This window comes from Prionailurus viverrinus, chromosome B2, assembly GCF_022837055.1.
Source record: "Prionailurus viverrinus isolate Anna chromosome B2, UM_Priviv_1.0, whole genome shotgun sequence".
In the NCBI taxonomy this organism is placed as follows: domain Eukaryota; kingdom Metazoa; phylum Chordata; class Mammalia; order Carnivora; family Felidae; genus Prionailurus; species Prionailurus viverrinus.
In genome coordinates, this window is record NC_062565.1 from 35,581,296 (window position 1) to 35,607,501 (window position 26,206).

The window sequence follows — 26,206 nt, forward strand, 5'->3', positions numbered from 1 at the left end:
CATTTAAGCTTAATTACTTCCTAAAAGCCCTATATCCCCTATACAGACACATGCTGGGCTAAGGCTTAATAGATGAATTTTAGGGGGGGACACAATTCAGTCTGTAGCAGATGACATTTATGAAGAATTGGCACTTTGAATGTTGACTAGGTATTTGGTTATATTGGAGAATTATTAGTAAATATCTCTCGGGGTATGATAAAAGTAACATTATTTTATATAATATATATATATACATGTACATGTATATAACATATATATGTATGTATGCATATGTAGAATAATATTACCATATGTGAGTATATAATTTATATATATAAATGTTTTATATATATTCATATATATAAAATATACACACACTCACACACACACATACACACATATACGTATATAAAATCTCCTTACCTTTTAGATGCACACCAAAATATTTATGGGTGCAATCATCTGACCTCTGGGATTTGTTTCAAAATGATAAGGGGTAGTGAATGTGGCCATAGATGAAGCAGTATTAGCCATGAGTTGATGATGGTTGTTGGGTCTGGGTTATGGGTTTTGGGAATGCATTATATTTGTCTACTTTTGTATGTGTTCTAAATTCTCCATAATAAAAAGTAAACACAAAAAGCGAAGAGAGTTATCGAAGTTAGGAAGGAGCCAAAGAAATTGCTAGAAGAAATTGCTCTGAGCTAGTGAAGCAGTTGGGTGTGTGAGGCCCCAGGGGTTTACAGGTGCTGGAGCGTGAAGGTGTGCCAGTCACTTCAGATATCAAGATGAGTGAGGCTCTGTCCCCACACTCCAAGACAAAGACAAGTCTTGATGGAGAGCCCTGGTTCGGGACCAGCGAGACTAGAACCCGGTGGGAGAGGCTTGGAGGGCCAGTAAGGCTTGAAGAAGGGGAATGCAGGCGATGGGCATTTGTTGTGGAAGGGCTGGGAGCCCAGATGGTAGACGAGGCATCAGGCAGAAACGACCCAGCATGCTAAGACAGGGAAGTCTGAGGAGGACACGGCAAGAACGCGATCATCCGGGTTCTCAACCAAATCTTTGCTGGAATTGTAGGCCACTCATCTTTGCTCTGGAAATCTGACTTCTTTTGCGTTCTTACTGGTGACTTTGGGCAAGTTACTTAATCTCTCTGATCCTCAGGGTTTGTTTTTTGTTTTTGTCTTTGTTTTCTGTACAATAGGGATAGTAATAGGACCTACCTCACAAGGCTATTGTGGGATTAAATGAGAAAATACTTGTACAGCACTAAAAAGAGTGCCTGAGTTAGCTGTTATTATCTGAGTTTCAGGGAGGAAGCCACGCTCCCCTGGGGCAAGGAGGTGGAGACAGCGGTCATTAAAAGACTGAGACCCAGTAGAGAGGTGAGAACAGCACTGTACCCCTCCCTGCTAGCCCTTAACAGGTTTGTGATCTATTTTTAATTTAAAAAAAAAAAAAAAAAAAAGCTGTTTCCTCACAGCAGTGAGCAGGTCAGATGCAGAAAAGAAGCTGCTGAGAAAGCCCCAAGTAAAATCCATTGGGCCTTATGAGAAAGTGTGGTTGGCCAAGCTCAGCCAAGGGCTGGCTCCAGAAACTACCTCTGGACCCCACTGCCCCCTGGGGGTGGCCTCTGGAATGGGGTCTACAGGAGTGAAAGGTCAGACCCTGGGTGGGTGGGCGGGGCCTGAGTGGGCTCCTCCCTCTAGAGGAAGCAAGGGCCTTTCCCCTTTGGGGCTGTGGCTCTGGGACCACTTCCTCCTTCTTACTCTGAAGCTGGGAGCAGGCCTCCTGAGCCCTCTGGAGCACATTCCAGGATGCCTTAGCCCATCTGTGACCCCGGGTGGGGGTGGCTGAGGGTGCCGTTGGAGGCCACCTTCTCTGCTTCAGGGGTAGTTGAGGACCACCCTGGAGGTCTGCAGAATGGAGCAAGAGAGTAAGGAGAAGCTGGCATCTGTGTCCAGTCTGGTGACTGTGTTTGAGAACAGCAGGTATGGGGTGGAGGGGGGTGGGAAGGGTCGCCAGGGTGGACTGGTGGCCTCCCTTTAGCTCCTCTGCCCACCCTGGGCCCCCCTCTGCCCACTACCAGGCCCTGGAGCACATGTTCTGCCAGTCTTCAGGCTGAGGATCAGGGCCAGGACTGCCGTGGGGCCTCACAGCAAGCAGTTCTCTCTCTGGGCCCTTCCTGGACACCTCCTCCTGTCTGGGCAGTGCCTGGGTTCGTCACAGCATCAGGCAGTGTCATTGGGCACTAGGAACTGGGCAGCAGTGAGAGTGTGTGTGTATATTTTTTAATGTTTATTTACTTATTTTGAGACAGAGAGAGAGAGGGAGAGCACACGTGCATGCAAATGGGGTAGGGGCAGAAATAGAGAGACAGAGAGAATCCCAAGCAGGCTCTGTGCTGTGAGCACCAAGACTGACCCGGGGCTTGATCTCACGAACTGTGAGATCATGATCTGAGCCGAAACCAAGAGTCGAGTGCTTATCCAACTGAGCCACCCAGGCGCCCCAAGAGTGCGTATATTGATACGTTGGGGAGAGTCCAGATGTGTGTAGTTATGAGCGAGCGTGGGCGGACCAAACAGTGTTTGGGCTGCAGGACTCCACCCATTGGAAATACTAGCTAATACTTATCAAGCACTTACTCCTTATAAGTAGGACAACCATATAATTTATCATTCAACTCAGGGTACAATTAAAACTGAAAGTGGATGCCATTCAATTTTTTTGGCAGAAGGGAGAGGGCAATAGGAAAAGCTGAGCCTGTATCAGGCAAACCAGGATGTATCATCAGCCTACCTTTGGGGCATTTTTCTATGTGATTTTTGTTACTTAATTCATTTAATTATCTAACAGCCTCCTGAGAGTAGTTCTGTTTCTATTCCCATCTTATAGATGAGACAATGGGTGCACAGAGAGGCGAGCGGGCTTAAAAAGCTTTAAGTTCGTGGGTAGGGGCTTCCATTTGAAGGGAAAAAAAAAAAAAAAAACTGGGCCAGATGTGTGGAGGTCATTGGAGGCCCTGGCAGCGGTGGTGGTGATGGTGTGTGTGTCTGTGAGTGTGTCTGTGTGTGACATTAGTCTACTCTGCCGGCAATCCTTAAGCCCAGGACTGTGCGAGGGATTGTTTTAGGTCCCTCTGGAAATAGACTCTAAGATAGAAATTTGCTTCTGGGGATAGTTTTGGGAACAACACCTGTTGGGGCGAGGGATACAGCATAGGGAGAAGTTGAACTGTGTGCACTTGAAATAGAGGCCTCAGGCTGTTCCAAGTTGCTCTGAAGCTGAGATGTCCCTCAAGTCGTTTTAAGTGAGGCAAAGGGATGGGTCTTTATACCTCCACATGGGCTAGTCATTGGATGTGGACTTGACCTGAGATGAGGCAGTTGTCTTCTAGGGAGGGCAATTCGCAGTCGGCCACCATACCACCAACAACTGGGGAGAAGAGCTCCTCAGTCCTGAAGGGGCTGTGGTTGGTACAACACAGCATCACACAGGAACTGTAGCAGACACGGGAGCCGAAAGACTGATCCCTGCTGGGATGATTTTCGTCGTTGGATGCCAAGCTCATGAAATTACTATGATGCCAAGTCATAGACAATAGATATCCTGAGTGAAGCCTAGATTCTGAGTGCTGACGGCACTCAGAGCAGACGAAGACTTCTGTGGCCTTCAAGGTGGATGTGGCATAGATGTGGACCTAGGAGGGCAATTCAGCTTCCTGAGCCAGGGACCTTACCCTGACTCTCCCAGAGTCCTTTGCCAAGCACGTTCTGTTCAGCACCAAGGACAGCTCCAGGCACCACCTTCCTGGACCCCCACCCCCACCCCCTGCTCCCTTCTGTGTGGGGAGAGAGCACCACCTCCCTCAACATGCCGGGCACGCTCAGTGGAGACCCTCAGCAGGTGTGTTGTGCCCAGGCCACACCAGGCAAGAGGAGGCAGCTCTCAGACCAGAATGGGGTCAGAGGAGGCCTTGTCTGCAGGGTGAGAGTCACCTCTTATCATGTGAGAGGCCCTGTGCCAGCAGCCTTGGCTTTGGCTTTCTTGTGAGGTCTTCCAGCCCCTTAGCTGATCTGAAACTGAGGGGGGGAAGAGGAAACAGAAGCTGGCCTGGCGCACTTGGAGGGAAATGCAAGTGCTGAAATGCAAGGGAAATGAAAAAGCTGAAACCAAATGTAGAACAGAAAGCCTGAGGCCCAGCTGTTTCCGCTTGAGGAACCAGGCCCTGAGGTGCCAGAGAAGGGTGGAGGAGCCCATGAGGAGCCACTGGGGACCGGGTTCCAATCCTCTCTGCCACCAGCTAGCTGAGTGACTTGGGGCAGACATGTTGACCCGCTGGACCTGTTTCTTCTCGACCCAGATGGGGAGGGGCAGTTTAGGGATCAGATGCCTGATCTGAACTCCACCTTTGCCACCCCCTCGCTGCAAGTTACTTGTGCTGCAAGTTACTCTCTGTACCTCAGTTTCCTTAGCTGCAAAGCTGGAGTAATGAAAACCTGTCTCAGAGTTTTGGAGATTTTGTACCTGTCCGGTCCTCCATTGCCCAGACTAGCTGTCTCATCGCAAGCCTTTCCATACTAAAGGGAATGAGCACAACCCAAACCGTGGGCTATAACTCAGTGAAGGTTACTAAATACTTTAGCTGGCCTGTAGACCCTGCACTCAAAGATACCCTTCAAAGGCCCATCCCGGGAGGAACAGGGAATTGCTGCCAGACTGGCTTCCCCCCACCCTCCACCCACCCACTAGAGGTGTGGAAGGCACGGCTCCCATTGCAAAGTCCCAGCTTTAGCAGTCCTGCCCTCCCCTTAGAGTGTTCCATGGCTCCCTCCTTCTCTCCTAAGATTTTAGGGCCTTTCCTGCTGCAGAGACTTAACATTAAAACAGACACGAGGTGTACAAGTGAGGGTGACCTGTGGCCACCTAAAAAACACTATATGCAGAAAGAGGGGTTCCTCCTGGCATTTTAAACAGGGAAGTATGTAGTTTCCCAGAAAACAAAACGAGTCTACGCTGACTCATTTTGTAAACTGGAGTTCCCTCCAAGAAGACGGTGGAAAGGAAGTGGATGTTTTACTTAGCAAACTCCTCCTGAGTGCCAGGCACTCAGGGGCCTCTTCACACCTGTGATGTGCATTGATCACTCCTAAATCCCTGACCAGGGAAGTGCTAGTCTTCTTCCTACTTTGCAGACAGGAAACTCTCAGATCTGTTCTGTTCATTTCAGGACTCCAGGAGCAGCAATCAAAGTCTCCAAACTGGAGGCTGAACGTCACCTCCCCGGGTACAGCCTTACCCCGTCTGCAGAACCATGGAAGGAGTCCCACGTTGGGGAGAGCCTGGGGTCTGAGCCCAGGACAGTCAGCAGGAGGTACCTGAACTCCCTGAAGAACAAGCTGTCCAGTGGAGCCTGGAGGAAATCTTGCCAGCCCGAGATCCACCCTGGGCCAGGGACGCAGGTGCCTGAGGGCTGGAGCGGATGTGGGGAGCTGGGGGACCCCTCCACGGACCTCCCTGCAAATTCTCTCCCAGCCCAAACCAGCACTTCTCCAAGCAGGCGTCTTATGTCACCAGAAATCAGTTGAAAGCTAGATTCTACTCCCTTAACAGCCTTTGATTACATGCCTACAGTTCACCCCATTGTTCCATTGTTTCACATTCCCTTCACCGTAGGAGTTTTTTAGGCAAAGACATTGAAACTCAGGTGGCTTAGGGGTGCCTGGGTGGCTCAGTCAGATGAGCATCCAATTCTTGACTTTGGCTCAGGTCATGTCCCAGCGTCGTGGGATCGAGCCCTGCATCGGGCTCCAAGCTGAGCATAGTAGAACCTGCTTAAGATTCTCTCTCTCTCTACCCCCCCCCCCAACTCTGTCTCTAAAAGAAAAAAACAAATAACCCCATAAAACTCAGACAGCTTAAAGACTTGTCCAAGGCCACACAGCTTCTGTGAACCTGGCATCCTTCCCTGGAGTGGCCTCAGTTTACCCACCACAAGAGGCAATAATCCCAAACTAGAGATAGAGATTAGTGCTGATCCTACCCTTAGACTGATCCTGGACAGGTCACCTCCCTTTTCTGCATTTCAGCTTCCTTGTCTGTGGAGTTCAAGGGCTAGGCTGCGTGGTACTGTGTCCCCCGGGAGCCAGACTGCCAGTGATCACACCCCAGCTCTTCTGCTTCCTGTGTGACCTTGGGCAAAGCACTGTAGCTTCTTTGTGCCTGTTTCCTCCTTTATAAAATAGGAATGGCGATCACAGTAGTATGTTGCGGTTACCAGTTGCTGCGTAACAAGCACCCCAAAATGTGGTGGCCGAATACGATTTATTATTTCTCACAGTTTTGTGGATTGACCAGAACGTATGGATGGTTTTTCTATTGGTCTCACTTGGGGTTTGTCTTAGTCAGGTTGGGCCGACAAAATACCACAGACTGGGTGACTTAACAGAAATATATTTCCTTGCGATTCTGGAGACCGGAAGTCCCAAACCAAGGTGCTGGCAGGGTTGGTTTCTGGCAAAGCCTCTCGCCTTGGCTTATAGATGGCCATCTTCTCACTGTGTCCTCATGCACATAGTCTCCTAGTGTCTGTCCCTCCTCTTATAAGGACACCTAATCCAATTGGATTAGGACCTCACCCTTATGACTTTATTTAACCATGATTATCTCCTCAAAGGCCTTATCTCCAAATACAGTCATATTAGCAGTTATGGCTTCAACATATGGATTTAGGGAGGGGAGCACAATTCAGTCCATAAGAGGGTCTCTCACGTGGCTGTGGTCTGATGGTGGCCGGGGCTGGAATGCCCAAGGTAGCTCAACTCTCAAGCCTGGTGCCTGGGCAGGGACAGTGGAAGGCTGGATTCAGCTGCGGTGCTGGCATTGCTGGGCCTTTGGCTCTCTCTATGTAGTCTCTGGGCCTCAACGTGGCCTCTCTATCAGCCAGACCTCCAGAAGTGGTGGTTCATGGCTCCCAAGAAGCTTCCAGGCCTCTTAAGCCTTAGACCCAGAATTGGCACAACCTCACTCCTGCCCCATCCTTTGTTAAAGCGACCCCAGCGCCGGCCCAGATGCATTGTGGGAGGCCATGAGTGTCGGGAGGTGGGCGCTCACTGGGGCATCTTTGGAGACTACGTTGGGGTCCCCAACAGAGGAAACCAAGAACTGTGTCTCTCCTTCTCCTCCTGTTCAAACCTCCCCCCCCCGGCCTCCCCTCCCCCACAGATGCCAGAGGAAAAGAGAATCGTCCAGGAACTACTGGAGACAGAGAAGGCCTATGTGGCACGCCTCCATCTGCTAGACCAGGTCAGTGGCCAGAATACCACCTCATCCTGCCCTGAGCTCCAGCACCCAGGTCTCCTCACCCCGCCCCCGCTCTGCCTTCTGTGCACCTCACCAGAGCTGAGAGGTAGGGCCTGGGATTTGATTCTAGGGCGTTCAGTCCCCGTTGGCCGAAGTTAGGGCAGAAGTCAGGAAGTAGCATTAATGCCACTTGCCATTTCACCCCCAGCGCTGGGGCTGGCCTCACGTGTAGCAGAGTGCACACATCCTTCCAGTCCCCATGCCTCATCTGTCACCCCAATGCTCGACACCCTCACCGTTATTATCCCTTCACCCTTTCTTTTTTTTTTTTTTTTTTTTTTTTTAATGTTTATTTATTTTTGAGACGGAGAGAGACACAGCATGAGCAGGGAAGGGGCAGAGAGAGAGAGGGAGACACGGAATGTGAAGCAGGCTCCAGGCTCTGAGCGGTCAGCACAGAGCCCGACGCGGGGCTCGAACTCACCAACTGTGAGATCGTGACCTGAGCCGAAGTCGGACGCTTAACCGACTGAGCCACCCAGGCGCCCCCCTTCACCCTTTCTTAACAGGGTTAAATATTTGGAAATCAGGAGGAGGATCTTTTTTTTTTTTTTTTTAACTTATTTTGAGAGAGATAGAGGGCAAGGGGGGGAGGGGTAGAAAGAGGGGGGAGGAGAAAGGATCCCAGGCAGGCTCCGTGCTATCAGCGCAGAGCCGGATGTGGGGCTCAAGCTCACGAACCGTGAGACCGTGACCTCAGCTGAAGTCAAGAGTCAGATGCTCGACTGACTGACTGAGCTACCCAGGCGCCCCAGGAGCAGGATCTTTAGCGTGGCGAAGTTCAAGACCTTGACAGATGCAAGATGGACCCATCTCTGACACTCACCAGCTGCCAGCCTCTCTGACCAAGTGTGTCTGAGTCTGGAGGCCTTCATTTGCCCATCTGTAAAATGGCCAGAATACAACCCTCCCTATCTCTTCCTGAGGTTGTTTCGAGGATGATGGGAGACTGAAGAGGTGAAAGCATTCAGTAACCTAGGCGGGGGGGGGGGGGGGGGGGGGGGGGCTAAAGCCCCTGGGCTGTGCTTGTCTCCCCCTGGGCTGCTGTGTGGGTGGCTCTTCTCTGCCACAGGCCCAGTGACCGCAGTGGCCGTTCCAGGTGTTCTTCCAGGAGCTGCTGAGGGAGGCCCGCAGCAGCAAGGCCTTCCCCGAGGACGTGGTGAGGCTCATCTTCTCCAACATCTCCTCCATCTACCAGTTCCATGCGCAGTTCTTCCTCCCGGAGCTACAGTGGCGGCTGGACGACTGGTGAGGTCCCCCACGGAGCCCTGAGGCCCCCTGACCGCTGCCCCAGCCAGGTCAGGGTGCATTGCTGCGAGGCCTTGCTGCGTGGCCATGGCAGTCTCCTCCTCTGGGCTCGGTCTGTGTCTGTCCTCAGAGTAAGGGGCTTGGACAGATGAGTGCTGAGGGGCTGTGTGTGTGTGTATGTGTGTGTGTGTGTGTGTGTTCTGGGGAAGGGGATAGATCAGGTCCTTGCTAGGCTGAGTGACTTAGGAGGCAGTGGAAATAGCCCTCGCTGACTGAGGGCTTCCTACATGCCCGGCCCTGGGCTTCACACCTATTAATGTTACTATCACTCCTCTAATTTGCAAATCAGCCCGCTACGTGATCATGGTTACGCAAGAAACTGTCTTCGTTTTCAGAGGTGACCACTGTAGCGTTTGGTGATGAAATTACTCGCTGTATACATTTTGCCGAAGCAATGCCATGACGTCCGGCATGTCTTTTAAAATTCTTCAGCAGAGGGGCACCTGGGTGGCTCAGTCGGTTAAGCGTCCGACCTCAGCTCAGGTCACGATCTCGCGGTCCTCGAGTTCGAGCCCCGCGTCGGGCTCTGGGCTGATGGCTCAGAGCCTGGAGCCTGCTTCCGATTCTGTGTCTCCCTCTCTCTCTGCCCCTGCCCCGTTCATGCTCTGTCTCTCTCTGTCTCAAAAATAAATAAAACGTTTAAAAAAAATTTTTTTTAAAAATAAAATTCTTCAACAGAGAGGAATGTCCGTAACTGTTAAATCCAGTGATGGATACATAGGGGTTCATTATTATGTTCTTTTTAGTTTATGGTTGCTTGACGTTTTTTTTTTTTTTTTTTTTTTTTTCACAGTAAAATGTTGGTTTGTGTGTGGTTTTTTTTATTTTTTTTTAATGTTTATTTTATTTTTGAGAGAGAGAGAGAGAGAGAGAGAGACCTAGAATCCGAAGCAGGCTCCAGGCTCTGAGCTGTCAGCACAGGGCCTGATGCGGGGCCCAAATCCACAAACCGCGAGATTATGACCTGAGCCGAAGTCAGACGCTTAACCTACTGAGCCACCCAGGAGCCCCTGTGGGGTTTTTTTGTTTTTAAAGACAACCCTATGCCTAGCATCATTCCCATTTTTTTCCAGTGGGAAAAGGAAGGCACAGTGAGGGTAGGTGGCCTGTCCAAGAACACACAGCTAAAGTAAATGGAACGGTTAGGAATCAAACTCAGGGAGGCCAGCTCCAGATCGCGGCCCCTCACTGCTCTGCTGTAACGGTCCCTGGGCTGACCTTCGGGCCTTACCACAGGATGACCCTGGATCCGTTCTTATCTCCTGAGCCTCAATTTCCTCATCTCTAAGATGGACCAGTGACCATCTCTTGCAGAGTTAAATGAGATGAGACATGTGGCATGTTTTGAGCAGTGCTTAGCACGTGGCCCTCGCTGCTGTCACGTTGGGGGCCTTGAGTGGTTACTGGATACGTGTTGTGGGCCCAACACTACGCTGGGTCTTTGGGGTGGAAGAGAATAGCATCTGCCCTCCAGGGCTCAAGGTCTAAGGGAGGTTGGACCGTACACATTTGGGCGAATGCCTACACCCAGAGGTGCAGGGGAAAGACTGTTATGGGGAGTTCAGAGAGCCTGGCCTAACCTGACCCTGCCTGAAGTCAAGAGAGGAGGTCCTCAGGCTGAAGGCAGTACCTAGGTGGCCCTCTTGCAGGACAGCCACCCCCCGCATCGGCGACGTGATCCAGAAACTGGCCCCGTTCCTGAAGATGTACAGTGAGTATGTCAAGAACTTTGAGCGAGCCGCCGAGCTTCTGGCCACCTGGACTGACAAGTCTGCACCCTTCCAGGAGGTGATCACCCGCATCCAGGTGAGGTTGGGTGAGGGGCGGGACAGAGCCTGCATTGCCACCCCCAGTGTGCACGGGCTCAGTCTCCCTGAGTGACTCTGGCCACCTCCAGGCTCAGCTGTGTGCACATGCTCCGGCATCAGCCTGCCCTGCCCATGCCCGTGGCCCTTGGGGCAGCCTGCCCCCCCCCTCCTCCGTTCTCGCCTCCAATCTTCCTCTCCCCATCTCTTCCCCAAGAGCAGCGAGGCCTCCGGCAGCCTCACTCTGCAGCACCACATGCTGGAACCTGTGCAGAGAATCCCACGCTACGAGCTGCTGCTCAAGGAATACATCCAGAAGCTGCCAGCCCAAGCCCCAGACCGGGCAGATGCTCAGAGTGAGGACACCCCTCCCCCCCAGAAATCCAGGGAGCTGGGGAGGCCTGAGCGACTCCCATTTATTTATTGAACACCTGCTAACATGCTTGGAATGACTATCAGCTATCAGGCACTTCTTAGACACTATCTCTACCACTAACCTTTTTTTGGTAGACATCAGGCCAAGAGAGATCCAGTGACTTGCCCAAGGTCACACAGCCAGAAAGGGGCAGGGGTGGCATTTTTTTTTTTAATTTTTTAATGTTTTTTATTTATTTTTGAGACAGAGAGAGAAAGAGCACAAGCAGGGGTGGGGCAGAGAGAGAGAGCAAGACACAGAATCCAAAGCAGGCTCCAGGCTCCAAGCCATCAGCACAGAGCCCAACACGGGGCCCAAACCCACAAACCGTGAGATCATGACCTGAGCCAAAGTTGGACGCTCAACCGACTGAGTCACCCAGGCGCCCCCAGGGGGTGGCATCTGAAGCTATGCCTGTATTATGCCAAAACCCATGGTCTTTCCAAAGCACCCTCTGGGTCTGGCTTGGTTTGGCCAGCAATGAGAGTCACAGACGCCTAAGCCCTGTCTTCAGTGGCGTCCACTCTCTCTACTCTCGGTGGGAAATGGCCCCCATGATCCAAACATCTCATGTGCCAGGCTACACAGTCAAGGCTGCTCCTATGGTTACTCATGGCAGCCCCCCTAGGCCACTTTGGTAAGCCTCAAGGACTTCCTGCCTCAGCCCCCAGCCCCAGATTTTCAGGAGATAATGCTGGCCCTGCATCCCCCTTCAGAAGCGCTCGACATGATCTTCTCAGCCGCTCAGCACTCCAACTCAGCCATCACTGAGATGGTGAGCTGCCGGCCCTCTTGGGCGGGGGTGGGCGTGGGGCCCTGTACCGCAGGCCTCCGCGGGGGCCCTGTACCTCCTCCCTGCAGCTCTCAGCCTCCCCCAGCCCACCCAGGTCTCTATCTGCTCATCCCCTGATCCTACCCCATGACACCTGGCCCGCTGCTGTCCTCCCCTTCCCATCCCGTCCCTGTCCACACAAGGCAAACCTTCCAGAAGCAGGTGGGCCCTGCCCGGCTTTGGCTGAGGGTGCACCCCCTGTCCCAGGAGCGGCTACAGGACCTGTGGGAAGTGTACCAGCGCCTGGGCCTCGAGGACGACATAGTAGACCCCTCCAACACGTTGCTCCGTGAAGGCCCTGTCCTCAAGATCTCCTTTCGCCGCAGCGACCCCATGGAGCGCTACCTTTTCTTGGTAGGGGATGCTGGGGGGCCCATCCCGCATGGGGAGGGAAGTCCGAGGGCCACACTGCCCCAGGTCCTGCCTGCCTGGTGTCTACCTGGCACCTCAGGAGAAACAGGGAAGAGCCCGCCTCTCTGTCCTTCCCTGATTTGGCATCCAGGTGATTTGGGACAGGTCCCTTGCTGCCTCTAGGCCTCAGGGATTTCTGACTGAGGGGTTTCCCAGACAGGCCCTGGGAAGCAACAGAGTCAGATTTTGAACCCAGACTGTTTGGCTCCCAACTCTGAGGTGTTAATCTGTGCTCTAGGGAATGCATAGCAGGAAGGAATTAGGTTACTGTTAAGAACTGCCCAGATTTGCACTGAAGAAGCCAGGGGGTCTCCTGGAAATCTGGAAACTGGTCCTGCCCGGAGGTCTGGAGGAGGGAGCCCTCGCCACCCTGAGCCCCCATTAGAAAGTCCTTGTGAGTTTGATGCCCACAGATATGGCGGCCCTTCAGTGACAGTCCTAGGTGGATTAGGGGCCAGACCACCCCTTCATCATCACACCTGTGACTCCCGTGAGTAGCCCAGAGTGTGGCGAGAGGAGAGGGAGACACAGTGGTGCCCCGCCCACCGCCAGGGAAGCCCCGCCCTACCACCCTTCCTGCCCCGCCACTGCGCACGCGCTCACCGTTTGTTTCTCCTGCAGTTCAACAACATGCTGCTGTACTGTGTGCCCAAGGTCATCCAGGTGGGCGCCCACTTCCAGGTGAGGACCCGCATCGACGTGGCCGGGATGAAGGTGAGTGAGAGGCACCCCAACCACCGTCAGGCTTCATCCTAGAGGTGGATTGAGTATGGGGAGTAGCAGGAGGGACCACGCTGCGTTCTCAACCCAGGAACCCTAATCTGGTAGGTCCTGGGCCACCGTGGAGGTGGGAAAGTTTGGGGTTGGAGGTCTCCCCTGTGGGCTCCCGTAGGCCTGGCCCACTCTTTGGGGCAGTGCCCCCCACCCCGTCCTGGCCTCGCTCTGCTTTCCCTACCCTCTACAACAGTGCTTTGAAAACTTTAATACATGCATGAGTCCCCTGGGAGTGTTGTTAAAATGCAGGTCCGGATTTAGTAGGTCCGGGGCGGAGCCCAAGATTCGGCATCACCCCCGGGTGATGCTTCTGCTGCACGTCCGCAGGCCAGATTTGGAATTGTAAGGGTCTACACTGTCAGCTCAGCTGCTGGATCGTGTCATGTCCCCATCCAGAGGTGGCCACAAATGAGCGAGGAGGGCAGCCCATAACATGGCCCCATGGATTGGGCGCTGCATCATCCCATCAGATTCTCCCGGGATCCCTGCAGTGTAGGGACTGTTATTTTCCCTTGCAATTTTGATTTTTCCTTTTAAAAATCACACTTTTGTTACTTAAAAATATAGATGACACACATTCCAGGGGCCCCCGGGTGGCTCAGTTGGTTAAGTGCCGGACTCCGTGTCGGGCTCAGCGCTGGGCATGGAGCCTGCTTGAGCTTTTCGCTCTCCCTTTCCCTCTGCTCCTCCCCCCATCTCAAAAAAAAAAAAAAAAAAAAAGATCGTTAAAAAATTTTTTTTTTTTTAAAGATAATACAGGGGTATCTGGGTGGCTCACTCAGTTGAGTGTCCGATTTCAGCTCAGGTCGTGATCTCACAGCTCGTGAGTTCGAGCCCCGTGTCGGGCTCTATGCTGACAGGTCAGAGCCTGGAGCCTGCTTCAGATTCTGTGCCTCCCTCTCTCTGCCCCTCCCCTACTCATGCTGTCTCTTTCTCTCAACAATAAAATAAACATTAAAAAAATTTTTTTTAAAAAGATAATACATATTCCAAAATCAAATATAAAAAATATATACAGTGAAAAGTCTCCTCCCCACTCCATCCTCTAGTCCCCCTTCCTAGAGACAGTCTTTCCTTCTTTTTTTTATCTAAAAATTTTATATAAAAATGTTTTAATGTTTATTTATTGGGAGAGGGAGAGTGTGTGTGGGCACGAGTGGGGGAGGGGGAGACAGAGGGAGAGAGAATCCTAAGCAGGCTGTATGCTGTCAGCACACAGCCTGACACAGGGCTCTATCTCTGGAACCGTGAGATCATGACCCGAGCCGAAATCAAGAGTCGGACGCTTAACCGACTGAGCCGCCCAGGCGCCCCTAGATAGCCTTTGCTTCTTATGAGGCCTCCCAGAGGCAGTTGTTACCTACACAAACTAATAACATGTTTATTACTGCTTTTTCACTTTTGTTTCGCATAACCAGTGAAACTGTTTTTCATAGACACCATCCTGCACTTCGCTTTTTTTTTTTTTTTAACATTTGTTCATTTTTAAGAGACAGAGAGAACGGAGCATGAGCAGGGGAGGGGCAGGGGCAGAGAGAGAGGGAGACAGAATCCAAAGCAGACTCCGGGCTCTGAGCTGTCGGCACAGAGCCCGACGCGGGGCTCGAACTCACTGACCGAGAGATCTTGACCTGAGCCGAAGTCGGACGCTCAACCGACTGAGCCACCCAGGCATCCCCTGTACTTTGCTTTTTTAACTAACTGCTAACTCTGGTGATTGCTGCACGTGAGTAAGATACCAGCTTCCTACCCTCCGTGTAGCCACAGAGTATCCCAGTGTGTGGAAAGTACTGGAATTTGTTGGTTCAGCCAACCCACCGCTGAGGGACCTTTAGATCGTTTTCGGTGAATCCCTACCAATGAATTAACTACGTACGAGACTGCATGTGAGTATATCTGTAGTTAATCCCATTTAAAAAAAATTAAGGAATAAACCATGGTCCATCTAGACAATGGAATATTATTCAGTGATAAAAAGAAATAAGCTCTCAGGCCATGAAAAGACGTGCAAGAAGCTGAAATGCATTTTGCCAAGTGAAAGAAGCCAGTTTGAAAAGGCTACGTGAGGGGCGCCTGGGTGGCGCAGTCGGTTAAACGTCCGACTTCAGCCAGGTCACGATCTCGCGGTCAGTGAGTTCGAGCCCTGCGTCGGGCTCTGGGCTGATGGCTCGGAGCCTGGAGCCTGCTTCCGACTCTTGTGTCTCCCCCTCTCTCTGCCCCTCGCCCGTTCATGCTCTGTCTCTCTCTGTCCCAAAAATAAAATAAAAACGTTGAAAAAAAAATTAAAAAAAAAAAAATTAAAAAAAAAAAAAAGGCTACGTGACATTCTGGAAAAGACAAAAGATCAGTGGTTTCCAGGGGTGGAAAGGAAAGGATAAGTAGGTGGAGCACAGAGGATTTTAAGGGCAGTGAAAAACTACTTTGTATGATACAATATGATACATGCCACTACATATTTGTCCAAACCCACAGAAGGGACTACACCAAGAGTAAATCCTAATGGAAACTATGGGCTTTGGGTGACAGTGCTGTGTCAACGTAGGTTCATCAGTTCTAACACATGTGCCGCTCTGGTGGGGGTGTTGATAATGGAGGGGCTCTGTGTGTGGGGGCGCAGGGGGTATACGGGAAATCTCTGTATCTTTCTCTCAATTTTGCTGTGAACCTACCACTGCTCTAAAAAAAAATTAAAAGCCTTTGAAAAGAAAACCAAGGCCCAGAAAGGTTATATTTTGCTTGGGGGTCACACAGCAAATCCTGGTCTGAGCGATCAAACCAGGTATAGCCGCGGCCAGAGCCCCTGTACCTAATCACCGTACTGGACTGCCTCCTGTTAAGGCTTCAACTCAGAGGGGCAAACTTACGCTGAATCGCAGGCATAGTGGAGTAAGTGGGGGGGAACCTTCTTGACAACTCCTCTCTGATCACTCCTGAGTCCCGGAGTGCCCTGAGGGCTGGGGCTGGGAGAAGCAGAGGTCAGGTCCGGCCTGTCCTGGTACCCTTCCATTTCTCCATCTCTTAGCCCTATCACCACCTCCCTGTCCTCTCCCAGGACCTGTCCTAGGAGGGAGGTTCAGGTAGGAGTTGAGCCAGGACCCTCCGTCCTCTGGAGAACCCCTGGGCCTCAGAGAGCCCTCAGCAGGAGGGCCTTGCCCTTGCTCCCGACTAGGCTTGCCTGGCATTTGGGGCCCAGTCAAGGGGCCTGGAAATGAGTACAGCCTAAGAGGGTAATGAAAGCCAGTAGAGGGACCTGGGCAGCCTGTGGGCATTCCAGCGCACTCCCTGTGCCTGAGTTGACTGAGGTCTTTTATGAATGCAGCCCCTCACCCTGGGACATCCAGCTTCCCTTCCTCAGTCTTCAGAATGTCCCAGAGGCCGGGGTGTGTGTGCAGGCTTGTATGTCTGGGAGCCTTGGTGAGGGAGACTGAGAAAGGCATGTTTAAGGAGAATAACAGACAAGACAGAAGTGGAGACAGGCGGCCTTGTCTCAGGGCTGGCAGAGACCCAGGCATAGAAAAAGAGAGGCAGAGATTGACAGAGAGAAAAGCCAAGAAATAGAGAGGCCAAAACAGAGTCATAAAGAGAATATACACGGAGAGAGGACTGACAGCATCAGACCCTTAGAGAATGTGTTGAGGGGTCAGTATGTGCCGGGTTCCTGGTGCCTACCAGTCCCACCGAGTACGTTCCCTGCACAGCGTGTCTGATGTTCCATTGGCCACACAGCACCTTCTCTTGAATGGTTCAGGCAGGGCGGGCACAGAGCTATCCGCCTGTCCACTTCTGTGCAGGAACCATTTTCTGAGTCTGAAGTCTAAGGCAGTTCTGGCCTTTGATCACCATGATGGTTCCCACCAGTCTATGACCCCCTCGCCTCCTCCCTTCTGGATATTGGGGAGGCCTAGTTCTCACCAGCTGATTCTCCCCAAGGTCTGAGTTGGTCCTAATGTTGTGCTGTCCTGCACGAGGCCAGCCTGGGGAGAAGGAAGGGATAAAGGCACACACATACCCAGAGTCTCCATGTACAACTGTGCAGGTTGGGCACTGCACCAGCATGCCTCCCCTAAGATGAGCAAATCTCATCTGGATTGTCTATTTACAGTTCTTACTTCTAAGTTTTTATTTATTTATTTTTGAGAGAGAGATGGGGGGGGGGGTGACAGAGATAGAGGGAGAGAGAGAGAAAATCCTAAGCAGGCCAAACGCTGCCAGCGCAGAGCTCCATCTCACAAACCTCAAGATCATAACCTGAGCCGAAATCGAGAGTCTGGGGCTCAACTGACCGAGCCACTCTGGTGCCCCTTTAGTTACAATTCTTATTGTCCGGCAGATGGCAGTCAAGCGACTTGTTCCAACAAAACCTCAACATTATGCCAGTTTGCCAACAGATGTCAGTAAAGCGTTTTGAAGAAGGGGTGTCTTTTTCTAATTAGCACAAAGGCACCGTAGGGGTTAGCAGGGGCCTGAACCGGCCCAGACCTGGGGAGTGGTTGACACTGGACACAGCAGAGCCTGGGAACTGGCTTCCAGAAGCTTCCATCCTGCCCCTCTGCAGAGGGGATCCTGGAGTCTCAGGCCAGGAGCTCCCCTCGGTTCCCCTTTTTCTACTAAAAGCATCATATTTCTTTTTAGCTCTGGATCCCAAACCTTAGATTTCTCTTTTTTTCCCCCTCTCCCCTCTCTCTCCATTAGTCATGGAGTCTTGCCCGATTTCCCGATATTGTCCCCCAGGGAGAAACGTTCTCTCTTCCCAGGTGTAGGCCGGCCCCTCGTCCCCTTGCACACAGCTGCGGGAGGGGCTTTCTCCGACACCTCTCCAACCGCTGCTCCAGGTATAAACCCTCGGAGCCTCCCCATTGCCAAGAGTTTGAGTCCAAACCACATCAGGCCCCTCCTAGAGGGAACAGACTGATTCTGTGGGCCTGAAGGTGAAGGAGACCTAACGTGGGGCAGGATGTACCCAGGGTCACTGTTCTCCGGGATGCGGCGGGCCACCCTGAAAGTGGGCAAAAGCCTGGTCACCACATGGCAGGGAGCCAGCAGAGAGTCTCAAGTGTCAGTGGAACAACAAAGTTCTGCCACACTAGGGCTCCTGTCTATGTCTTAGTTTCCCTTTGTGACTCTCTCTCTCCACACTGCCTTGGAAGAGGTCTGTGCTTGTAAGACTCTGGGAGTGGCTTGTAAGACTCTGGGAGTTCCTATTACAGGCATTTTTGAGCCAAGAAAGTAGTACAATGAACCCCTGTACGCTCATCACCCGGTTTCCACAGTTGTCAACCCCAAACCAGCCTTGTTTCCTCAGGAGTCTCCTTCCTAATCCGCTTTCCACTGGATTATTTAAGAGCAAATCTCAGATGCATAATCATTTCACCTATAAGCACAGTACGTGTCTGAAAGAGAAAGGACTGTCTTTTTTTTTTTTTTTTTGCCATAAAAGGTGACAACGGTACTGTTATCACATCTGGCAAATGAATAATAATTATTTAATAATATTAAGATCCTTTGGTTTCCCTTGACTGTCTCATAAATGTCTTCTCACAGCCGATCTGTTTGAATCGTTTGTGATATGTTTCTTACATCACTTCTAATCCATTACACATCCCTTTCCTCTTTTCTCTCCTTTGTTAATTGAAGAAACCAGCTCCTTCCCTGGGAGCGTTTTGCGCAGTCTGGATTTTGCCGACTGCACCCCTGTGGTGTCATCAACGTGTCCCGCGGTCCCCCATATTTCCTGTAAACTGGCAGAGAGCCTAGAGGCCTGACCAGATTCAGCTATGCAAGACTCTCGCTGCCTGTCGCTGTCCTCGAGAGGCGTGTAGAGGCTAAGTGCTAGGGTGGATCAGTGGGTTCAGCAGTTGTGCGAATAAAAAGGGAACAGGTGTGGAGAAGCCCTGAGCTCAGTGGCCGGGACATAGTCAGCGCTGTCTGACTGGCAGCCTTCACAATGACCTTGGACCTGTGGGGTTCTGGGACAAGGGGACAGGGAAAGGCAGTAGAAGTGGGGGGTCTGTTGGGTTCTATGCATTGGGCAACCAATGTCTTCCTTCACTGTGTGGGGTAGAGGGTCTTGTTCTAGGCTTTAGGTTTGCTCTTGAAAAAGCTGTGTCCCCAAACCCAATTTATGACCCAATTTGCGTTTCTGGCGAGTCCTTTGTGAGGAACTGTCACTCCTACCTCACACTGGGCCAACTTAGCCGCTGCTAAAATTCCAGGAGCCCTGACACCCCGTGTTCTCAGAGTGCAGCCTGGCTGCGGGTGCCTTTGCTTGGTTCCGCGGGTGTAGGGAGGCCTTGGACAAGGTTGCGATGCCCGACCCTCGATTTTGAATCGTCCCTTGGGCACAATCCGCCTCCATCCACGCCGCGGTGTCTGGGGGGCAGGGGCTGACAAACCTGAGCGAATCCTCTCTCTCCCAATGCCGAGCAGGTGCGGGAGCTGACCGATGCGGAGTTCCCCCACTCCTTCCTGGTGTCCGGGAAGCAGCGCACCTTGGAGCTACAAGCGCGGTAGGCGGGGAGGGGGTGGGGGGATGGGCCCGGCGGGAAAACTGGGAGGGGCTCCTCTCAACACCGTGTTCACTTTCCGAGCAGGTCCCAGGAGGAAATGATTTCCTGGATGCAGGTATCAGAACGATCCGGGGCCCCTAGGATTCTGACCCCACACTACCCACCCAGGCTGAGGGGGAGGGTGGGGTGTGCGTGTACATGTTCATGGTGGGGGGGCAGGTGTGTGTGTGTGTGTGTGTGTGTGTGTGTGTGTGCGCGCGCGCGCGCGCGTGCGCGGGCGCATGCCCAGCTGCTCCCTGTGCTTCTTCAGGAGTCGGTCTGTGGTAGTTTGAAATCAGATCTGGGTTCAAATCTTGCTGCCTTTCCCTGCCTACCTGGGTGGCCTTGGGCAAGTCACTTAATGTCCTCAGTTTTCACATCTGTCACCTGGGGCTAACAGTCTCTCTTCCCTTGAGTCAGCCAGTGTGTGCTGAGAATCCAGTGCCTGGCACCCAGTAGGCTTTCAGCAATGTCTGTTGGCGGTGTGGATGGATGGACAGATGAGCAAGCCCTCCCTGTCCCCCCACCCAACCACCTCCCGTGCCCCCTCAGGCCTGCCAAGCAGCCATTGACCAAATTGAGAAGCGGAACGAAACCTTCAAGGCTGCGGTCCAGGGCCCGGAGGGAGACACCCAGGAGCAGGAGGTAAGTGAAGCCTTTGCATGTCCCTCACTGGAGCCACCAGCCTCACACACGCTTATTCCCTCACTTTGCTCTGCCCAGCCCGGCTCGGAGGGCAGGGGAGTGTCACCCACCAGGAGTGATTCAAAGGGACCAGGGAAAGCCCACCCACCCCAAACATCAGAGACTCAGTGCCAAAGCTTCTCCCATTAGCAAAAAATTCCTTTGGGAGCTTCTATATGCCACTATCCCTAGGAAGGATTTCACATCTACGCAGCTCAGGCTGTCGGGTGGTACAGGTCTGGGTTGAACGTGCCTGAGGAATGTAAGACCAAGGGAAGGTGGGGGGTCGGGGGGAGAGGGAGAGTGTCTGTGACTTGATTTCTAATCTGAGTTCTGAACTCTGGCTTCCTGGGTGTCTTTGCTGAGTCCCTTGACCTCTCTGGGCCTCAGTTTCCTCACCTGTCAAAGGGGAGTAATAGTGACTGACCTAGCATATAGTCTGTCAGTTCGGTCAGCTTCATGTGGAAGCTGCTGGGAAGCACGGCACACGCGACCCCTGCCACGAGCAGGTGGCCAGAGGGCCCCAGGGCGAGGCCAGAAGGGGGTCACGGAGTGCCCACCCTACTGCCCAACAGCTGCAGTCTGAGGAGCTGGGCCTCCGGGCGCCACAGTGGGTCCGGGACAAGATGGTGACCATGTGCATGCGCTGCAAGGAGCCCTTCAACGCCCTGACGCGCCGCCGCCACCACTGCCGAGCCTGCGGCTACGTGAGTCGTCCCGCCATCACCCCTGCCTCCACCCGTCCCTCCTCTGCCTTCCCCTCCCTGGCCCCGGGGCCCCTCTCCCCTCCCCGCCAACTCTGCGGGCTCCCACCCACGCAGCCCAGAAGCATCAGGTGCCGACTCTGAGCCAGGGATGTGAGTGTTTGGACCTCCCGGTGCCCACCCGTGAACCAGGGGCTCGTCATCCCCCTTCCGCAGATGGGGAAACGAGGCTCAGAGAGGCCAGACGATGTGCTCAAGACACGCCCCAAAGCTGGCCCTGCCAGCTCCTGTTTGTACCACCATTTCCCGAGAGCCCAGACCCAGCACCGGGAAATGGGTTCCCGTTCCAGGCGGGGCGTCCACACCCCTCAGCCCCTCGAGGGAAGCGGACCAGGGAAGCCCACCACCTCATCAGCCCCATGCCTGTCTTTCCTGTCTTCTTAACCGACCCTGGCTAACTGTCTGTCCCCTCCTCTGCTGGCAAGCCCTCGGTGCTCCAGCCCCTGGTCAGTTCTGTTCCTCACCGTGCCTCAGTTTCCTCACTCGTACCGTGGGGATTGTAACACCTACCTCCAGGGTGGTAGTGAGGACTCAACAAAGAAGGTTCAGTGCCTTCCCTCTCCTTCTCCTCCTTTCCTTCCTCAGCAGTTCAGGAGGGGCTCACTCAGAGGAGCAACCACCAGCTGATTGAGGGAGGAGCCTGTCCACTCTCTTACCAGCTCCGGCAGGGTTATCAGAGACAAATTTTGCTTTGCTTTTTAAGCACCTGCTGTACTTGAGCTGTTCTCTGTTGACATCACAACCCCCTCCATTTACTCTGCAAACAGAGAAGCCCTTTACAACCTCAGTCTTTAATGACCTCCAGGGGACAGGAGACCAGCCTGGCAGGTTGGGGCCAGTCAGGGAGGTGTCCCCAAAATGTATTTAAATGGCAATTGGGACACAAAGGAAATCTCTAGGACTGGGAACACACCTGTGTTCAGATGTAAGTGACAAGTTGTATCGGAACCTAATGGACAGGATCTGGGGATTAGCTACTGTTCTTGGTGACTCGCGTCTGTAAAGAAGGGTCGGGTCAATTCACACTTGCGACTTTGTAAGTACCTCCTCAAAAGTTATTAAAAATAGTTAAGAAATGCAAAGAGGCACAAAGAATAACGATACCTATGTACCCGCCTTCAAGGCACATGGAAGAAAGACGACATTCTGACCAAAAAAAAAAAAAAAAAAAATGAAATGTATGATCCTTAATTGGATTGTGGATGGGAAAAACAAAACTAGCCACAGAGGTCGTTCTGGGGAACGTCGGGGAAATTTGATCACGAGCCATCTATAGATAGTAATATTGTATCGATGCTAAATTTCCCAAGTATGATCATGACGTTATGAATAGGCAGGAAAATGCCCTTGTTTTTAGGAGATGCCAGCTACATATTTGAAGGTGCGGTGTCATGAGGACTGTAATTTGCACTCAGACGATTCAGGGAAAAAATACATGGATAGAGAGGGAGAGATGAAGCAAATGTGGCAAAAATGTTAGCAATTGGTGAGTGTGATGGGGGCAGTATCCTATGCTATTCTTTCAATTTGTCTGTAGGTTTGAAGTTTTTCAAAATAAAAAGCCGGTGGAGGAGACAATAAATACACACTAACCGTGTAAACACTTTAAATCTCAATAAATTAAAATACTCCCAAGGTCGTTGAAGCCCCCCCCGTGTGGGGCTACGTGAGAGCCCCTTGGCCCAATTTCAGCGTTTCCCTTGCCCGCACCTACCTTTGTATTCTGTGAGTCATTCTTTCAGTGGTTTGGGCGCCCAGTTTCTGTCTCCCCACCTGCCAGACGGGAATCCTGGTGAGGGTGGGGCGGACCAGGCTTTCTGTGGGTCCCTCCCGGGCCACGTGCTGTGCTGGGCACCCAGACGAGCCCCCGCGTCTCTGTGTTTTGGCCCCCGCTTCCAATCCCACATCCCGGGCTCAGCGTGACACCCCAGTCTTCCTGGAAGTTACATCCCGCGGCACCCACGTTTCTCCCTGAGTCTTGTCATGCCTCTTTCTCCTGGCCTCCCCAGCATGACCCACATTGGCCTGTCTGGGGGCTTTCTCTGGGCTGGGCTCGGGGCGGGCCCCGCTCCACAGAGTACACATGCTGGGTCTTCCTGGCAAGAACGACCAGCTCATCTTTTTTTTTTTTTTTTTAAGTTTTTTAACGTTCATTTATTTTTGAGAGAGAGAGACGGAGCGTGAGCAGGCGGGGTGGGGGGGCAGAGAGAGAGGGAGACACAGAATCCAAGGCAAGCTCCAGGCTCTGAGCTGTCAGCACAGAGCCCGACGCAGGGCTCGAACCCACAAACCGTGAGATCATGTGACCTGAGCTGACGTCGGTGCCCCTCAGCCTGTTATTTTTCTATGAAAACATGCTTGACTCTAGGATTGAGTGGAATGCAAAATGTGCACGAATCCTAAAGCTAAACCATGGGGCTTTAAATACCTGTCCCGTATGTGGAGGGCCAGCCAAGTGGCCCTCGGCAAGTCCCTTGCTGTCGGGAGGGGATGACAGCCCCAGCGCTTCCACCTGGTGGGGCGGTGGGAGAACCAGGTGAGATGCTGAGGGGAGAGAGAGCTTGGAGAAGCGATTAGGTGCAGCCGTGTGTGCAGGGAAGCCCCTGGGACTCACAGCCGCCCTTACGAAGGCGGAATCAAGAGGCACCTGCAGTGGGGACCTGCCTTCGAGCCCCCGGCTGGGGGAGCCCAGAGCCTGAGCTCTCCCCTCCCCCGTGCCGTGGCCTCCAGGCCCCGGGGCTTCTGCCAGCACAGGGGACCACCTGTCTCTGCCTCCATCCCTCTCCCGGAGCTTGCTCTGTCTTCCTCCTGTCCCTGGTTGCTCTCATGCCCCCGCCCCCCAGGCCGGGGTACAGACGCGGTCCTCCCCTGCCTCACCCCCCAGGTGGTGTGTGCCAAGTGCTCCGACTACCGGGCTGAGCTCAAATACGATGACAACAGGCCCAACAGAGTCTGCTTCCACTGCTACACCTTCCTCACCGGTAACGTGCTCCCCGAGGACAAGGAGGACAGGAGGCGGGGCATCCTGGAGGTGAGGGCCAAGGATCTCCACCCAGCAGCCGTGTGCAGGCGCCCGCCACGTGCTGGCACCGTCCTCGGTGCAAAGGAACAAGCCAGCTGCGTTCACATTTCCCATCCTCCTCTCTGCCCCTGGGCACCCCTCCCCTTCCCCCGCAAACAGAGCTGGGCCTGTCACCAAACAGAAGCAACCTTTGGCTCTAGGCTGTCATCCGGACTCTCCACCTGTCCTCTGGTCCCATCCAATAATCACAACGACCTCTCCGCACATTTCCTGTCTGTATGCCCATGCCCTGCCCCGGAAGTCTCCGGAGGTGAAGAGAGCCGGTGTCTCTGATCCCATTTCACAGATGGGAAGACTGAGGCTGCAGGTCAGGGTCCCACTTCTGGAAAGAGGCAGAGTGGAAACTCCATTCTAAGTGGAAGGGACTTCAGGGACCTGTCCCATGGACACCCAGGCCCAGAGAGGCAGCTTATCCGAGGTCACCTAGCAAGTTAGGAGCCAGCTGTCTGGCCTCTGCCACGTATGTTCTCTCTGCTGCCTTGGGGCTGGTGGAGCCACTCTCCACACGCACAGGTGCTCCCCAAGCTGCTCCCTCCCTGCCAGTCGACACCTGTGGGGCACGAGCCTCGTTCACTTCCTGCCACAATGTTCCCCAGCCCAGACACTGGCCACCACTGCCCCTCTGCCTGGTTAAAGGCCAGGTTGACATCCCACCGTCCCAGGGAGGTGGGAGAAGACCCCTTCCCCCCATTCCAGCTGAACACAGCTCCCAGGTTTCAAGGTGGTTCCCTTCCGTGGACCTCTGCCCGCTTTCCAGTTTTCCCCACTCCCTGCTCGTGCCTTCCCTGCCCGCTAGGCCACAGGCCCACTCGCTTCTCAGGCCCCCGTTCTGTTCCCTGGGGCAACTCGCAGGTGAGAAGCCCCTCCTGGCACCTGCCCCAAGCTCCGGCTGGCCGGGTTTGGACCGCAGCCCTGCCACCGGCCAGCTGTGTGACCACAGGCCCGCGACGGGACCTCTCTGAGGCTCAGGGACGAGCAACCCCTCCTTACAGCGTTGCCCCAAGGCTGCGAAATAGTGATTGTCAAAGCCCCCAAACCAGCGTCTGTCACAGAGTGGGCGCTCCGTTCCCTGACAGCCTCCGTCTCTGGTTGTAGAAAGGGTCTGCGGCAGGGTCGGAGCAGAGCCTAATGTGCAGCTTCCTGCAGCTGGTCGGGGACAAGTGGGGCAAGAGTGGCCCCCGGGGTTGGTGCGTGATCCCCCAGGATGACCCCCTCGTCCTCTACATCTACGCTGCCCCTCAGGTAATGCCACCGCCCGCCTCCCAGACCTTGGCCTTCTCGCAGTTCATATGTGTATGGGGGGGGTATTGTTGGCCCCATGTGCCCGAGGAGGAACCTGAGCCCCAGTGAGGACGTGCTTCCCTCCCGTCAGGGTTAGTGGCTTTCGGAGCTGGGCCCAGACTCTGTCCAGCGGGCAGCCAGTCCTCTTCTTCCCGGATGCCCTCCCGGCAGTCCACCTGCTTCGTGGGTGTTTGGGAAGTGAGCGGTGGGGACGTGGCTATCACCTTCAAATCGGCTGTCTGAGGCATTGGGGCTGAACAGAAAGACGGCGGCCCATGGCTCTCTCCTCCCCTCCCAGGACATGCGGGCTCACACCTCCATCCCGCTGCTGGGCTACCAGGTGACTGCTGGGACCCAGGCAGACCCCCGGCTCTTCCAGCTGCAACAGTCAGGCCAGCTCTACACTTTCAAGGCTGAAACCGAGGAGCTGAGGGACCGCTGGGTGAAGGCCGTGGAGCGGGCGGCCAGCGGCTGGAGCCCCGGGAGGCCCGATGATGGGGACCTGTCTGACTGACCCACAGCTGGCCGCTCTCCCCTTCAGAGTCCGGCTCCCGGCACGGGCTGACCCTGCGACCTCTGTCATCCACGGTTCCAAGCTGATCTTTCAAATAGCTGATTTCCAGGGGCGCCTGGCTGGCTCAGTCTGTAGAGCATGCGACCCTCGATCTCGGGGCCGTAAATTTGAGCCCCATGTTGGGTGCGGGGATTACTTAAAAATATAAATAAACTTTAAAAAACAAACAAACGACTGATTTCCAGTCGTCAGTGCCCAGACCGTGTGTCTTGACTTGGAATTCAGAAAACGTGGATTTGTTCCTTTGGGGAGGGGGTAACTGAGCATCCCTGTTTGCTCAAGGGCTGAGGTGGTGCTGGGGACATAGGACTGAACAGCGCTAAGACCTGGAAAGTCCCAGATAACCCAGGACTGTTGGTCACCAGTATGGTTCTCAGCCTGGGC

General features: G+C 53.5%; 1 protein-coding gene across 2 annotated transcripts; it reads left to right on the plus strand.

The window, feature by feature from the left end:
* The first annotated feature begins 1,727 nt into the window (after positions 1-1,727).
* On the plus strand, positions 1,728-25,993 carry FGD2 (FYVE, RhoGEF and PH domain containing 2). Of its 2 annotated transcripts, none has more exons than XM_047859734.1 (16): positions 1,728-1,973; positions 5,216-5,447; positions 7,210-7,290; positions 8,447-8,595; positions 10,305-10,461; positions 10,678-10,816; positions 11,592-11,650; positions 11,915-12,061; positions 12,740-12,832; positions 19,319-19,398; positions 19,483-19,513; positions 19,990-20,082; positions 20,697-20,828; positions 23,770-23,916; positions 25,063-25,209; positions 25,547-25,993. In XM_047859734.1, the coding sequence occupies exons 1-16, from the start codon at positions 1,906-1,908 to the stop codon at positions 25,760-25,762; spliced, it is 1,971 nt and encodes a 656-aa protein (XP_047715690.1). In that variant the 5' UTR covers positions 1,728-1,905; the 3' UTR covers positions 25,763-25,993. The 2 variants fall into 2 exon arrangements, with proteins under 2 accessions (XP_047715690.1, XP_047715691.1); XM_047859735.1 differs by lacking the exon at positions 1,728-1,973 and adding an exon at positions 3,535-3,972.
* Positions 25,994-26,206: the final 213 nt, after the last annotated feature.

Coding starts and splice junctions, on each gene's coding strand:
- FGD2 (XM_047859734.1), top strand. CDS start 1,906: ATGGAGCAAGAGAGTAAGGAGAAGCTGGCATCTGTGTCCAGTCTGGTG. Junction 8,596..10,304: donor CAGTGGCGGCTGGACGACTG/GTGAGGTCCCCC, acceptor GCCCTCTTGCAG/GACAGCCACCCCCCGCATCG. Junction 19,514..19,989: donor AAATGATTTCCTGGATGCAG/GTATCAGAACGA, acceptor GTGCCCCCTCAG/GCCTGCCAAGCAGCCATTGA.